This window comes from Nelumbo nucifera, chromosome 4 (genome assembly GCF_055504915.1).
Source record: "Nelumbo nucifera cultivar China Antique chromosome 4, China Antique-T2T, whole genome shotgun sequence".
Lineage (NCBI taxonomy): Eukaryota > Viridiplantae > Streptophyta > Magnoliopsida > Proteales > Nelumbonaceae > Nelumbo > Nelumbo nucifera.
The window spans coordinates 44,890,065-44,904,923 of record NC_142652.1 but is presented as its reverse complement, the minus strand read 5'-3'; the positions used below and the strand labels follow the sequence as shown (position 1 = coordinate 44,904,923).

The window sequence follows — 14,859 nt, the reverse complement described above, 5'->3', positions numbered from 1 at the left end:
TCCCACCACATGAATGTTGAGTTTCAAGTTGGGGATCTTTTCTATGTAAAGTTTCAGACATATGGACAGTTCTTAGTGGCCCGCCAAGCTTGGCATAAGCTTGCCCCACGATATTTTGGCCCATTTAAGGTGCTAGAAAAAGTCGGCAAGGTATCTTACAAGTTGTCCCAGCAGCATCCTGGTTACACCCTGTTTTCCATGTCTCTCTTCTTAAGAAGGCTGTTGGGCCTAGCACAGTTGTATCTCAAACACACCCCAGGTTCACTAGAGATGGGGACTTGGACACCAAGTACACATTGTGGACCATCATTGGGCCCGAAGGGGCAATTGAGTCGTACTAGAGGCTTTAGTAGAATGGGCTGGGCTCCCGCCAGAAGATGCTACTTGGGAGCCCAAGTTACCATTTCCAAGACAGGTTCCTTAACCTTGACCTTGAGGGCAAGGTCCATCTCAAGGGGGGAGGATCTGTTGAGAATAGCTCGGCCCATTCAGGTCAAGGCACATCACTAGCTCTCATCCAGCACACCATTGGTCAAAGGAAGAGGACCACCAGCGCCACATCAACAAATCCTTTGTCAGAAGTTCCTATGGAGGGTTGTTATTCCCAATATTGTAATCAGGCAACACTATATAAGGCCATATCTGTTAGTTATTGAGAATCGAAGAAGAATAATTTTTTCCGTTTAGGAGGCAAAGTCTCCCTTGAAGAGACTCTTGAGGTGAGCAGTTCTTTCCATCTCCCTACAAGTCTTAAATATATGGCACAATCCCCCAGAATCTCCCCCTCAGTAGCACCTGTCTTATGACCAGTGTCTGCACTCTGCAGGCTTTACTCCTAGCTTTCCAGTGTCTCTAATCAAATCCAATACATACTTTCTTTGTGAAGTATAAATACCATGTTTGGATTTGTTTACTTTTTTTTACCCCAAACTTTCGGTGGAGGGGTAGCCACCGTAAATTTTATTAAAAATAATCAGAGGAAAACCTATGGGGGGGACATAAATACCTTTTTTTTTTTATAATTAGGGGGGACATAAATACCTTACCCCTCTAAAAAAGCTATACACCAAGATTCCAGCTAATAAAATATTTATACTAAGAAAACGAAAAACCTGAATCGAGGAAATCAAAAAACCTGAATAAGGAAGACCAATTTGGTCCTCTTGTAAGCATATATTCAGAGGAAGGTAACAAAGCAGTAGCATCAAAGATCGTGGAAGTTCTTGTGTCACAAGCATAGTTGGCAAGAGAATCCACAAGACGATTACCTTGAGGAAAAGTATGCTGAATATGAAAATCTAATCCCTCCAACAGAAACTGATCCTCTTGTTCCCAATACCAAAGATAGTGAGGCAAAGGGGAAGTCCGACAAACCAGCTGGACCAGAATCTGAGAATCAGAAAAAACATGAACTTTGGACAGACCCAAAGCTCTAATTAAACAAATGCCATCATGAAGGGCAAAGACTTCTGCAACCAATTTATTCTCTTCCCCATAAAAATTTGAAAAGGCAGAGATAAAATCACCATTCACTGTTCTAACCACACCCAACCACCACTGATTCCAGGATTACCCTGAGAGGTGCCATCAACATTCAGTTTGACATAACCCGGAAGAGGAGGCTGAAGATAAATAATTTCATAATGAGCCATCCTAACCTGAATGATGGGGAGATGCAGACAGTCCAAAGTGAGCTGCTGTAAAGCTGACATCGGTTTTGCAAAAGAAGAGGGAGTGGGAATCTATCTCTCTGAGCCAAGCCCAGACTTTATGAATCACAAATTGGAAACAAGCTGATTTGCCTTCCCACTGCCTTATATTTCTTTCCTTCCAAAGTTCCCAAACAATAAAAAGCAGACAAATCCCCACAAAAAAATCATACTGAGAACCATATCTTTTAGCAGTATCAGACCAACGGGTGTGCCTAGTAACACAAGGATTTGTTTACCTCAATACCAAGAAGTATCCCAATTCACTGGGTCCTTAATTTCAAACCTTGAGTACCAAAAAGCCTAGGTATTAAACACAAAACTAAACACCGTTACCTGATTCCCTGGTTCTTCCTTGACTTCCAGGACCTTCTCCAAGTCCAACACTTGGTCAGAAGCGATATCTCTCCAAAAGTCACCAAACAAGGCCACAAACATCAAAACCTCTAGCACTCTAACTATCTCATGCAGTTAGCTGGACAAAGAGTGCATGAGAAATAGTACCTTCATTGAGACTAGGCTCCGATACCAAGTTGTTGATCAGAAAATGTGCAGATGCCCAATACACTAAGAAAAACGTCATTTTTTCCAAACGAAAAAACTTTAAATTTGGTTTCCATAATGCCCAAAAGTTATTAATGATTTAGTGTTTGATAATCATATTTGACATATATACAAGAATTCAGAAGAAAACAAAAGTGGGTTGTACTTATTTGGATAACAAATTGTCTAGGATTTGATTGATAATTTAAATTGCTTTCAATTAGATATGAAGTTGGAATATGGAACTAGAAAAAATGTACATCTTGGTGTGTCAGGAGCATTCTGTCATGTAGAACTCTAATATAATCAATCTATTATTTATCCATATTACAGATAAACTCTAAATTGCCAAGGTTGATTGTTATGAATTTTTATCAGTTACACTCGATCAATGATCAGAAGGGGTAAGAACACTGAAATCTGCATAAAGAAAAAAATCCTAAGCCAGATAAACTAAAGACAGGAAAATTTGAAAGCTATATACATCACAAGCATGCTGAATCACCTTGAAGAAGCATCAAATGAGAACATAAAAAATAACCATTTCCTGCCTAAGCACTACCCAAATTGTCCAGGCCTCAACATCAACTATCTGATCTAGACCTTAGCAAGACTATCTACCAATGAGTTAGATGGTCTGTAAATCCATTTGAATGTGTCTAGAAGCCATTGCTCTAACTTCTTTAATTTGGTGATGTTCAAGGATCATCTAGTTTCATATCCACCAAACTCTCTCAAGTCCTGTGAATATCTCTCCACCTCAACCCTCTCAAGTCCTAGAAAGAAAAACAATCTTAGGCTTTTTATGAGAGCTAAGAGATTTACTCTGGTTGAAATCCCATCCCTATTAGTCTTTTCATGTCAACCATAAAATACCATTTATAGAACTTGCCCATACTTCATCCAAGGAAGGAATTTGATCAAAATGTGTGATGTCCAAACCAAGCAGCTTTTTTGTTCAACTTTAGTTTACCTATCAATGAAATTGGTGGAAGGTCTGAGAAAAAGGACTTTATGCAATGCTGTAGACTTTGCTGATGTGCTGAAACTCAGCAATTGAAAAGATCATTCTCTTATCAAGAAATGTTACCAGAATCCCAACTGTATAACCAAACATGAATTTTGTAAAATGGTTCTATTGGAAATTTAGTTTCACAAAACATTATTATTGGTATTATTGGTATATTGTTGTTCATTATTGCCATAGTAATATTAGATTTTGATAAAGTAATTTTCTACCTATATTGATAAAAAGAAGGTTTCTCCCTGGATTGCAGCTACCCCTGGTTGTAGACTTTTCAATATGTCCCATTAGTCATCATCTAAACATATTACAGGGCATACTTTTAAAAATTGATACCAGTATCTTTACTCCTAAAAGACCCTTTATTTGTCTCTTTCAGAAGTTATTAAGCACCTAAAACTGTTCTGTCCTTATATTATTGGAGGTTTCTGATAGTTGGGAAATTTTGAACAGAACGACAGAGGCAAATATGTCAACATCTTTATGAATCACCTTGTATCATGGAATGCTGCAAAGGCTCGCATGGCCCGTGCAGAGGCCTTTGTGAATTTAGGAGAGCCGAAGATTCCTGTGGCTTGAAATGCTCCATGCCTCCATTTTTTGTTGAAATAGTTCTTTTGACGTATTGACCCTTTTTCATGTTGGACTTGAAATGCATATGCCATGGCATTGATGGCTCAAATGTGTATACTGATTTTTACCAGCAAAGAAACACCAGAGTTGTTACGAGTGCCCAATGGATAGATGCTTAGATATTGAGATGATAATATATCCAAAGTGCCCTTGCGAGAAATCATTAGGTTCCCCACGTTTCTCAAAACAGACAAATTATTGGGTCTTTTTTTCTTCCAATGTTTCTTGGTAAGTTAAGGTTGCTCTGATAAAAAAAATTGCTTTTAAGACCAAAAAATTCTACCAAGTCCTAAAAGAATATTTAAAAGTTTTTTTTTTTTTTGTAACATTACAAAATAGATCAATAGCCTAAATGCATCACTCTGTTCTTGAGGTGGGGGGGGGGGGAGGGGGGGTGGGTTAGTCAATATGTATGATTTGTTTTCAAAATAAAGCAACTGCGGTATCAGCAAAAATAATGTGATTTTGATGATATGGTATTTATTTTTGCTTTAAAAAACAAAATCATTTATATTGGTGAACACCGCCCCTAAGGGAAAAAAAAATCGTTTCAACAGAATGGGTAGGGGGGGGGGGTGTTAGTCAATATGTATGATTTGTTTTCAAAATAAAGCAACTGCGGTATCAGCAAAAATAATGTGATTTTGATGATATGGTATTTATTTTTGCTTTAAAAAACAAAATCATTTATATTGGTGAACACCGCCCCTAAGGGAAAAAAAAAATCGTTTCAACAGAATGGGTATTGGCAAATAGCAACTGCCAATAGCTAATGTATGTGTTTTGTTAAGAATTTCACACGAGGACCTCTTGAAAGATTAGAGACAGGATGGGAAATACTTGTAAAAGATTGAAGACATTAAGGAGTAATGCTAATGTCCTGCATTGTGATATGTTTTGGAGACACATGGATATGAATAAAAGTCAAGATGCACATGGACATGTTAGGATATTCAAATAAATTTCAAAAATATATTAATAACAATAAACATAAGTTGTATATGATTATAGATAAATTATTCACAATTATCAATAAAAGTTATTTACATGTAAAAATCAGTTTTTAATGGTTTATATGAAGTGTGAGATATTAAGACACAATTGGTGATGGTTGAAAAATGGTAGAACTAAATTTTGTATGTATATAACTTAATTTTCAGAAAATCAATCTGATTTGTGTTAATACTTATTAATACATTAATTTTAATAACCAATTTTAGCATTTTTATGGAAAAGCAAAATATATTAAGAAAAACCAAAAGCCAAGAAAGTCTAAATCCAAAAGCTTTGGAGGAACCTGAAAGAATGGTAGGATCCATCGTATGGATACCATAAAGGTTGCGGAATGGGTGGGCGAATTTCAAAAATTTTCTTACATTCTTCCAACTGTGAATCATATTCCCTGAATTTAGAATACAATATTCAAGGATCCTACTTGAACCATAATCGAACCAAATTTGAATCAAAAGACAAGGGATGAATTATACCTGATTCAGAGAAGCAGTATCTCCCAAAGTTGGTGTTCACGCCCAAAGAGGACACCAAGATCCGCTCTTGTTGAAGATGACACAGCAATATGTGGAACGAAACCAGCAGAGTGCGTCCTGCACACTGAATCTTTTACAAGAATCCTCTGGAAACATTGAGCACCGAATCTTTTCAGTTCTTTCTACAAAACTGATATCAAGAACTGATTTCTTGATTTCTTTTCTTCAAAGATCGAATCTTTTCAGAGAATGGCGGCGGCTGGAGGAGAACTCCTGAGATGAAGATGGTGAAGAATGCTTCTCTTCTCTCTGGAGTGTGTATGAGATCCTATCTCAATTCGCAGGATAATTTCTTGCTCAAAAAACCCTAAGTTTGAATTCTGTTGTTTTTCTCTTAGGGTTTTTCCTCTTTTCTTCTTGATTAAGAAATCTCCTAATTATGAGTTATCCCAATCCAAATCAGCATCTGGATAGGGGATGATCTTAATCTTATCTGCAGATTAGGTTAGATAACTCCTGATCTTATCAGGAGATTACCATATTCAAATCTGATTTGAATTTGGTCTCCTAGAGTGGATTAGGTTAAAGGCCCAATCCTTTTCATAACCTTAATCTCAGATCCGCCCCTTAAGTGGGTGATCATATCAGCCCAGTTCGAAATGGGCTTTTGGCCCATTAAATAATCAGTGCTCAATTAGTTTCCAATCTGCTGCCCAATTGGGTTTCTTTGTATGGCATGGGACCCAAGCATTGATCTACACACCAGCCACATGGGTTCGGCCCAACCTTTATTATAAGGCCTAGCCGAATTCACTTAGAAGCCCAGTAAACCCCTGACCCCATCATATGGACCTTATGGGCCAAACACTTACATTAAGTGATCATTGGCCCAAGCCATCTTATAAAAACCCAGGGACTGTGGGCAGGTGCAAGATTAGCCCATCAGGTATTATCCTAAGTGGCCTTACACTTAACCTCTCAGCCCATAATGATCAAGCACTGCCCGACAAGAGAGGACCTCTCCCTCGGCTGCAAGGAACAGTGCTGCACTCTGTACTCACATGGATCCCAGGAATTAAAACCATTTGCAAACATTTTGAAACTGTATATATATATATATATATATATATATATATATATATATATATATATATATATATATATATATATCATATAAATTTTGCAAAACAAAATTCCAACGATTGAAATCAATTGCCGGCAGTTTGGTTTCCATCAGAGAGAGTGCATTCCCTATCATTACCTTTGTTCGACAAAGGGGTTGATCCTGTCACTATGATCACCCACTCAGATGAATTCTCAGACTGTCCCAACATGCCCAGGTTTTGGCCCCCGCTAAGGATCTCACTGATTGGCATATCAAAGACGGCCTGATTCGACACCCAGTGAAATATCATAATCGAGTCTAGGGGTCAGGTGTAACTTTCCAGTTTTTCCCATCTGTCTCCAAGGTCCAGGGCAATACTGGAAATCTGGTCTGGTTCAAGGATTCGAGCAATCCCACACTGCATGTGCCTTGGGTCTTACCCTGGTGGCCGAGATAGGCCATCCCAACACTTAGTGGCATACCAGTATCAGCCTTGGCTGGATAAATCTCCCCAGACTTATCCAATGGCTGTGAACATTTAAAACTAATACGAGTCTCAATAAATGTCCAGTTTTAGGGTCTTACACAGAATCAAATCAAACAACATGAATCAAACATGCACTTTATTTATTTACACTAAATATCAAAAGTACATCAAATCAGATTGAAGCTAAGGGCATACAAAACTGTCTAATAGAACCAACCAAATAACCTCCTCAAAAGCTTTAGCCCTAGAAGCTATACAATGGACCAACCTATTAAAAACATAGAAGAACAAAACAGAAAGAAGCACAGTCTAATCAATCACAAATCGAAGAAATCATCAACCAAAAAGTTACAACCACAAGTAAAGCCTCTATCAACAACCATAAGTGAATCTAAAACTACCACGAGTAAAGCCTTCTTAATAGCCACCGATTCAGCCTCCACCGCAGCTTACCCGATCACACCTCCCTCCTGTAGCAAAAAGAAACCCATCATTTGAATGGTTGAAAGTGTTAAAAGTAGGGGTGAGCAAAAAAAAAAAACCAAAAAAATGAACCGATCGAAACCAAACTGAAAAATCGGTTAATCGAACCGATTGGTTCGGTTTCGGTTAACCTTGTACAAAAACTGGCGGTTAATCGAACCGACCGGTAATCGACCGATGTATATATAATGTATATATTATATATTATATTTATATTTATATTTTTAAAATTGAATAACCTTATTGCTGCGCGTCTGTCACTTTATCCACCTACTGTCTGGCGTGCCAGGTTAGCCTAGCGCCTTTTTCAATTTTCAAACAAATCCAAGAAAAAGTAAAAGCTTAACCATAGTACCTTACCTCTCCATGCATATTTGTTATTTTTAAAATCTAAATATCCAATAAACAAACACGCGTCTGCCTAGTGCCTTTTCACTTTTTCCTCTTTTCAAGTTTTCCCTCTTGGAAACCTAAACCGTAATAGGCAGTAGGCTTTCTCTCTCTTAGTCTCTCTTGTGATTCTTCACTTTTTCCTCCTTGACTTTCTTCATCTTCTAGTTTTTCCTCTAACACGTCCTCCGACCGATGGCCTCTCAAGTCTCACATAATGGCCAATTCTCCTCTTGCTTCGGTGTTTACTTGTGCCCCTTTCTCTCTCTGTCGCCTATCATCTCCGTCTCCGTTGCACCAACCATCAAGGCGTCGGTCGCCGCCTCAACTTCGGTTTTTTTGCTCACCCCTACAACAACCAACCAAGAAGTCGGTCACCGCCTCAACTCCACCAGGACCGCCACCTCCCAGGCTCTATCGTTGTTTATCTCATCTCATCTCTATGGCTCCGCCACCTCTTAGGATAAGTAATTTTTTCCTTTTTTTTCTTAATTTTGAGTGCAAAAAAAATGAAAAACCGAATCGCGGTTAACCGGTCCACCGGTTAATTGATGGATCGATTAACCGATTACGTTGGTTCGGTTTCGGTTTAGATTTTTAAAAAACTGGTCAAGTCGGTTTGGTTCAAAAAAACCCACGGTTCGGTTCTAGTTAAAAGATAGCATTAAGACTCAAATTTGGAAGGAGTACAAATACAAATATGTACAATACAAATACATACAAAATAATACAAAATACAAGGTTTTGCACTCTACATATTTGAATTCGTACTCCTTCCAAACTAAGCCTAAAGAACATTATTTTGAGTGTATTTAGGTGGTAGGGTAGTTTAGCAATTCCATCTTGAATTAAGGACACTCCAATCCACTGTTTTTCATAAATGAGGGTATATATGTAATTCTGTATTTTTTTTAGCGATAATATAAAGTTGGGTCAATTGCTTACAGAGGATTAATACATTCTAATATCTCTAATCAAATCAGTTGTTTCTCTCCATTCTCCTATCTCTTCTTTCTCTCTTTTCCTCTCTTCTATTCTCTTCTCTTTTCTTTCTCTCCTTTCTATTTCAAATTAGATTGTTCTATGCATCTATAATACCACATTTTCACATGATTAGGTTTTTCGTTCACTATTGAATTGATTAGGGTTCCTTCTAGATGGCTATAACTGCTTGCTATAGGGGATCGAACTAGTTTCAGCAGGGTTTCTAGGTGATTAGTGATGGTTCTAACCATCACAAGTATTGTGATAAGTGATCATTAATATTATTTGTGACCTTCTAGTGGACCAAAACCAAGAAGGGAAGTGATAGATGGTTTTGATTAGTACTGTGAAGTGAAAAATTTTCTTGTGATTTTGTGATGAGATTGATTTTGTGATGGAACTAAAGCTGTGAAGGGACTTTTAGTGATATGGTAGGTCTACTTGTGAACTGTGAGTGTGATCAGGTTGATGAAATTTAGTTGTGATTTCATTTTTGTGAGAATAGTGAGATATTGTGGACGTAAAATCAAATGTTACAGCCCCCACAACCTTTATGTTGACCACCACTAAGTTGAATGATAGTGCAAACTATGTTGTTTGGGCAAAATTAGTAGAGGTTTCACTCACACCTATTGGAATATTAAAGTATCTACTGATAAGAAGCCCATGATTGATAATTCCAAGTGCTCGGAGTGGTTACGAGAAGATGCACAAATTTAAACATGGTTGTGAAATTCTATGGAGACAAAAATCAATAGTACTCTCACTTTTAAGCATATTTGGGAGCAAGCAAAGAGGATGTACTCAGGGAGTAATAATATTACTAGAGCATAGGGCGATAAGTCTTTCGAAGTTGATTATTACTTTGATATGTTGAGCATTTATGAGAAGTTGAATATATATCATTATCAGCACTCGATTTTGCTTGGTCCATCACCTGAACCCCAATTCACCCCGAATGTCCGATCAGAACCTTTCAATCTCCCCAAAACACCCAAAAACCCAAAAAAAAACCCAAATTTCACAATGAGAGCCCTCAGATCCATCGTTAAACCTAGCTGATACCTATCTGATGGCCCTGATCGATCCCTACTTACACCTCAATCATTAGATCAAACACAACCATCAGACGCAGGACCTCCCAAAACACTTACCCATGAAATTTGAACTCAAGATTCCTCTGTTCACTCGTCCATCAAACCAAGGTTTCATTTCGACCTCTCCTGTTAGCCAAAACACTTGATACCAAGATTCCCTTGATCTTGACACATACGAATTGATCAAACCACACCATTAAACTCCAGATACATAAAAACGCCTGCCCAAAAAGTTCCAACCCCAAATTCCCCCATTTGCCCTTCCATTAAACCAAGATTCCATTTTAAACATCCGACCCAAATTCCTATGATCTTAACCCTCTAAGACTAATACAAACCTCACCATCATGTCCTCGACACCTCCAAATGCCCACCTATAAAATTTTAGCTCAAAACACCTTTGTTTACCCTTCCATCGCACCTAGATTTTGTTTCGAGACTCTACTCTAAAATGACCGGATTCTGAATCTTTCCAATCTGAGCCCATCTAACCTAATCTAACCTTACCAATCACCTTAGACTACCCAAAAACCCTACCCTGTGAAATTTCACCCAAAACTACCTTTGTTTTGCCCTTCGATCATATATAGATTCCACTTCGAAGCCCTAGATTAACCGAATCAAGCCCTTTACAGATCTATCCGATTTGGGCCCATTTGAACCAATATGACCCTACCAATAAACTCAGAATATCTTAAAACCCCCTCCTACCAAATTTTGACCAAAATATCCCTGTTTGACCATTCATTAAAAAAAAAAAAATCGATCAATCTAAATAACCCATACATAAAAACCCCTCTTTGTACCCAGACCTATCTCGACCCCTCAAATTTTGACCCAAAATCCCAGCCATCAGAGAAACCCCGGTTTGACCCCTTGAATCTAGTTTGACCAAGTTTTCCTAAATTATAAAAATACCCCTAGATTTCACTAAATTTAAGAAACTACCTTAACCCTTCCTTTAAATCCAACCTAAATTTTCATTTGGAGGAGGGCGAAATTTGAAGGAGAGTTTTCACTATTCACTGTCTTCCAGCTCTCGACACTGTGGCGGCCCTCAACCTCCGAGCATATCTCTCTCTCACTCCACCTCCAACTGGATCTCTCTCTCTCTTCCCTTTCTCCTTTTTCTCTTCCTCTTTCTTCTTCCCGTTTTCCCTCCCATGTTCCATCACTGTCGCTGTTTGCAGCAGCAGATTCCATTAGTTTTGTTTCCTCCTATCTCACATTCTCTCTTAGTCTCTATCAACCCCTCCACCAATCGCCCAAAAGTTGTTCGAGCACTGTTCATTGTCTTCCCCCTTGGACATGAACAAAGCGGCAACAACCTTCCCTCTGATTTCGTTCAATCATTCTCCCTTTCTCTCTCTCGCTCCTTCTTCATCATTTTTCCTCCACCTCTACCACTTGGCAAGTAGGGCAATCCACCCAGGTTTGTCGTCCACAATCTAACCAGAGGAGAGTTACGGAACCATCACTGGATTCGAGGCCTTCCATCCACCACTGAAGTTCTATAACTCAAGACTAAAGATTAGCCCACTGTTACCTAACCCATTAACTAGTTGCTCTTTGGTGTTTGGTCTTTGTAACTTGTCGTAGCTGATCTGGGAACCCCTACTAACTCTCACCACCTAGTTGAGTAGTAACTTGACCAGCTGTATCCATTCATTGCTTTGTTTGTGTTCATCCTCTGATCAAGAACTCCACCCAGTCAAGTCTAGTCAGCCACACAGTCAAATTGAGTTTGAAGGCAACAAACAAATTGCTTACAAAGAGGTTCTCAGATCACCGAAGATTGTCAGCTACGCCCTTAGCCAAGCGAGGTTATCAGATTCTAGACAGTAGTTGTCATGCCGAACTGCAAGTCTGAAGGCACATTCCTCAACTTTCACCTTCTACCATACATCATAGTGCATCAGCTTACGATTTTCTATTCTTTCTCACTTCCATTTGTAGATTTCATTTTATTAGACCTACATAGTGGTTCAATTATTAATTCTTATTTGGATTAAATAGTTCAGTTTCAATTCCTGTTTGACACTCATCGAATTTGCTTAGCTCGAACTAGTAAGCTTGGAGTCCCATACTGTTGTATTTACCACTAATCGATGTCCATTGCGGTGTTTAGGATTGTTTAATGCAAATAGTTGGTAGCCTTCCCTTATGGATGGATTGATACCCATGTGATGTGAACAAAAGTAGCTGAAATAAACCTAGTTTTGGATTGTACTTCTTTTTGTTGGTAAATCACCATTGTTAACAAAATTACATGCCTAGTCTTCCATCTACTCTGGTTCGATGACACCCCAAAAGAAATTGACAAGTGCCTTATTTTCAGCTAGCTAATCATTGATCAAAATTGTAGAAATTAGAAATAGGTTATCAAGTCATTCTCCATTGACTACCTAATAATATTGTCTCATGCACCGCTCCATATTCTCCTTTTGTTTTCTTTTTCCTCTTATATCAATAGATAATATACTTTTAAGCATAATTGAATAATCCTCACTTCTTTAGGACATTTAGTCAATTGATGGTCTTAGTGTAAACTTGTCATATCAAGTGTTGTTTTCACCTCACTTCTTTAGGACATTTAGTCAATTGATGGTCTTAGTGTAAACTTGTCCTATCAAGTATTGTTTTCATGATGATTACATGATTGATTGTATATTAGTGTCTTTTATTATGGATTAGTCTCTTTTTACCATTAGGATCTTTCTAATGGTGCTTGAGTAGTTTACATCACTTGGATATGACCATCAATTGACCATCAATTGACTAAGACCATGTTTTAACATATGTTATTATATGATTGTGGTTACCTTTTATCATGTTTTAGTTCATTTCTTTTGGATGATATGAATAATTCTCATTTTGTCATAGCCAGTTGGATGATTCCTCTTTATTAGTTAGTAATAAAGTCTGAATAATTATTCTTTTATTTCATACCATTATATTCTCCTTACTCTACATCATCTAGGCCGTTGTGTTTACTTCACTTTGATTATTATGCATCATTGGTTATTTGAAATAATGATACCTCATATTAGAATCAGCCCCATCATGTTATTCTCTTTTATGTGGTTATATGATCCTCATTCATTTTTTTATAATTCTTGTCTCTTTTCAAATCATGAAGTAGTTAGTTTGCACATGTTTTAACTTTGGGTTTCCCTAGTGTGGGCTCCACCTTTTGGATGTGGGATAGGGGTGCCTAACCCCTTCCCTCTCCCATCCGAGTCTTACCCAGACTGGTTTAGCTAGTGCCTTGGGATTTGGAATCATTATTGAACTAAAATGAGTTTTGATGCGATTCCTCAAGGTCCTATTACCTCCACTTCATAATCTAACGGGTGGTGACTCCAAATCCAACCCAAGTGAGCCATTTTTCCGACTCTCACAATCATCCTATTACTAGTGATGTAAGTATTATGGAAAAGCAGGGAAAGGAATTGTATGTAGCCAAATTTCTTTCAGGAATCAAACCTGAATGAGTCAGTGAGAGCTTAGATTTTGGGTATTCCAAAGCTACTTGACATGGAGGATGTATTTTCCTGGCTGTAAAGGTTCAAATTATTTGAGTCCACCCAGACATCTGATTGAGTAGTATTGGTTATATCTGGAAGTGGACAAGGTTGAAGTACTTATGGAGGAGGGCATGGCAGTGGTGGTCATGGCCCTTTAGTTTTCTTAAGTGGTAAAGGAGATAATGGTATTTGGGGTGGTCGTAGCCAAGGCAGAAATGGTAATACTAGGTTTTGTACTCATTGTGGGTTGGAAGGGCATACAACTGGTTACTGTAGAGATCTATATGGAGTTCAACTTTGCTCACATTGTCACCATAAGAGACATATTGTGGAGTATTGTCATTTGTTAAAAAAAACTAAACAAGAAGTTATGCTAACGAAGTGAGCTATCCAAACGATGTGTCACAATCCCAACCACAAACAATCAGCTAGAAGGGGAAACAATGACTATTTCTATGAAAAGTGTAATTGGTTGGTTGCAGCCTTGTATTCCTCCACTGCTATTCTTGCCCAATTGTTAGGTATTTGGCTTCACTTGTCTCTACCTTATCATCTCCATGGGTCATTAATTCAGGTGCTACTGATCACATGTCAAGTACTTCATCTATTTTTTTTTCTCAATTAGCTCTTTTATCTTCTTTTGTCCAACATGTTAAACTCTTGCTAATGGATATAAATCTCCAGTATCTGGCATAAGACATGTGAACCCAACATCCCAACTAACTTTATCATTTATTCTTCATGTTCCTCCCTTTCCTTCCAATCTTTTGTCTGTTAGTAAGCTTACAAAATCACTAAATTGTTATGTTATTTTATTTCCATCTTATTGTGTATTTCAAGACTTGAAGACGAAGAGGCAGATTAGGGGAGGAGTTGAATCTTGTGGTCTATACTACTTGCAAGGTGACTTAGGATCTACTACCTTATAGTCGTATTCTTATGGTGTATTTCCCTTTCAACTTCATTGTTGGATGTGTCATCCTTCATTGTCGGATGTGTCATCCTTCATTGTAGAGTCTACATGTTATGGTTCATTCACTCTCATTTTACACTAGTTTTGATTGCAATGCATGTTAGCTTAGCAAGCATCATCTGGCTATTTTTCCTCCTCAAACTATAAGTCATGTGTCTAAACCTTTTTATTTAGCTCATTCAAACGTTTGGGTTTGTGTCCTATAGTGTCTTATTTGGGTATTTTGTTACTTTTGTTGATGATTTTTTATGAGTTACCTAGTTATATTTGTTAAAGGAAAGGTCTGAATTATTTTTTGTATCCATGTCCTTTATGGAGATAAAACTTCAATTTGGCTATGCTATTTGTGTTATCCAATTTGATAATGCTTATGAATACATGTCTTCATCATTTAATTGAATTTTATGTGCATGAAAT

General features: G+C 37.8%; 1 protein-coding gene and 1 long non-coding RNA gene across 8 annotated transcripts in view; one reads left to right on the top strand and one right to left on the bottom strand.

The window, feature by feature from the left end:
• FSD3 (Fe superoxide dismutase 3) overlaps window positions 1-4,013 on the top strand; it is a 75,938-nt gene extending 71,925 nt beyond the window's left edge. For all 4 annotated transcript variants that reach the window (XM_010272460.3, XM_010272458.3, XM_010272459.3 and 1 more), the window contains one exon: window positions 3,730-4,013. In XM_010272460.3, the coding sequence (XP_010270762.1) occupies window positions 3,730-3,855 (126 nt within the window). In that variant the 3' untranslated portion in view covers window positions 3,856-4,013. The remainder of the gene's footprint in view (window positions 1-3,729) is intronic.
• Window positions 1-14,859, bottom strand: part of LOC148792244 (uncharacterized) — a 101,004-nt gene that overhangs the window by 71,602 nt on the left and 14,543 nt on the right. For 2 of the 4 annotated variants that reach the window (XR_016085636.1, XR_016085633.1), the window contains one exon: window positions 7,390-7,458. The exons of 1 other annotated variant lie outside the window; for it this stretch is intronic. This is a non-coding gene — a long non-coding RNA (uncharacterized LOC148792244). The remainder of the gene's footprint in view (window positions 1-7,389; window positions 7,459-14,859) is intronic. One more of the 4 variants, XR_016085634.1, reaches the window with a different exon arrangement.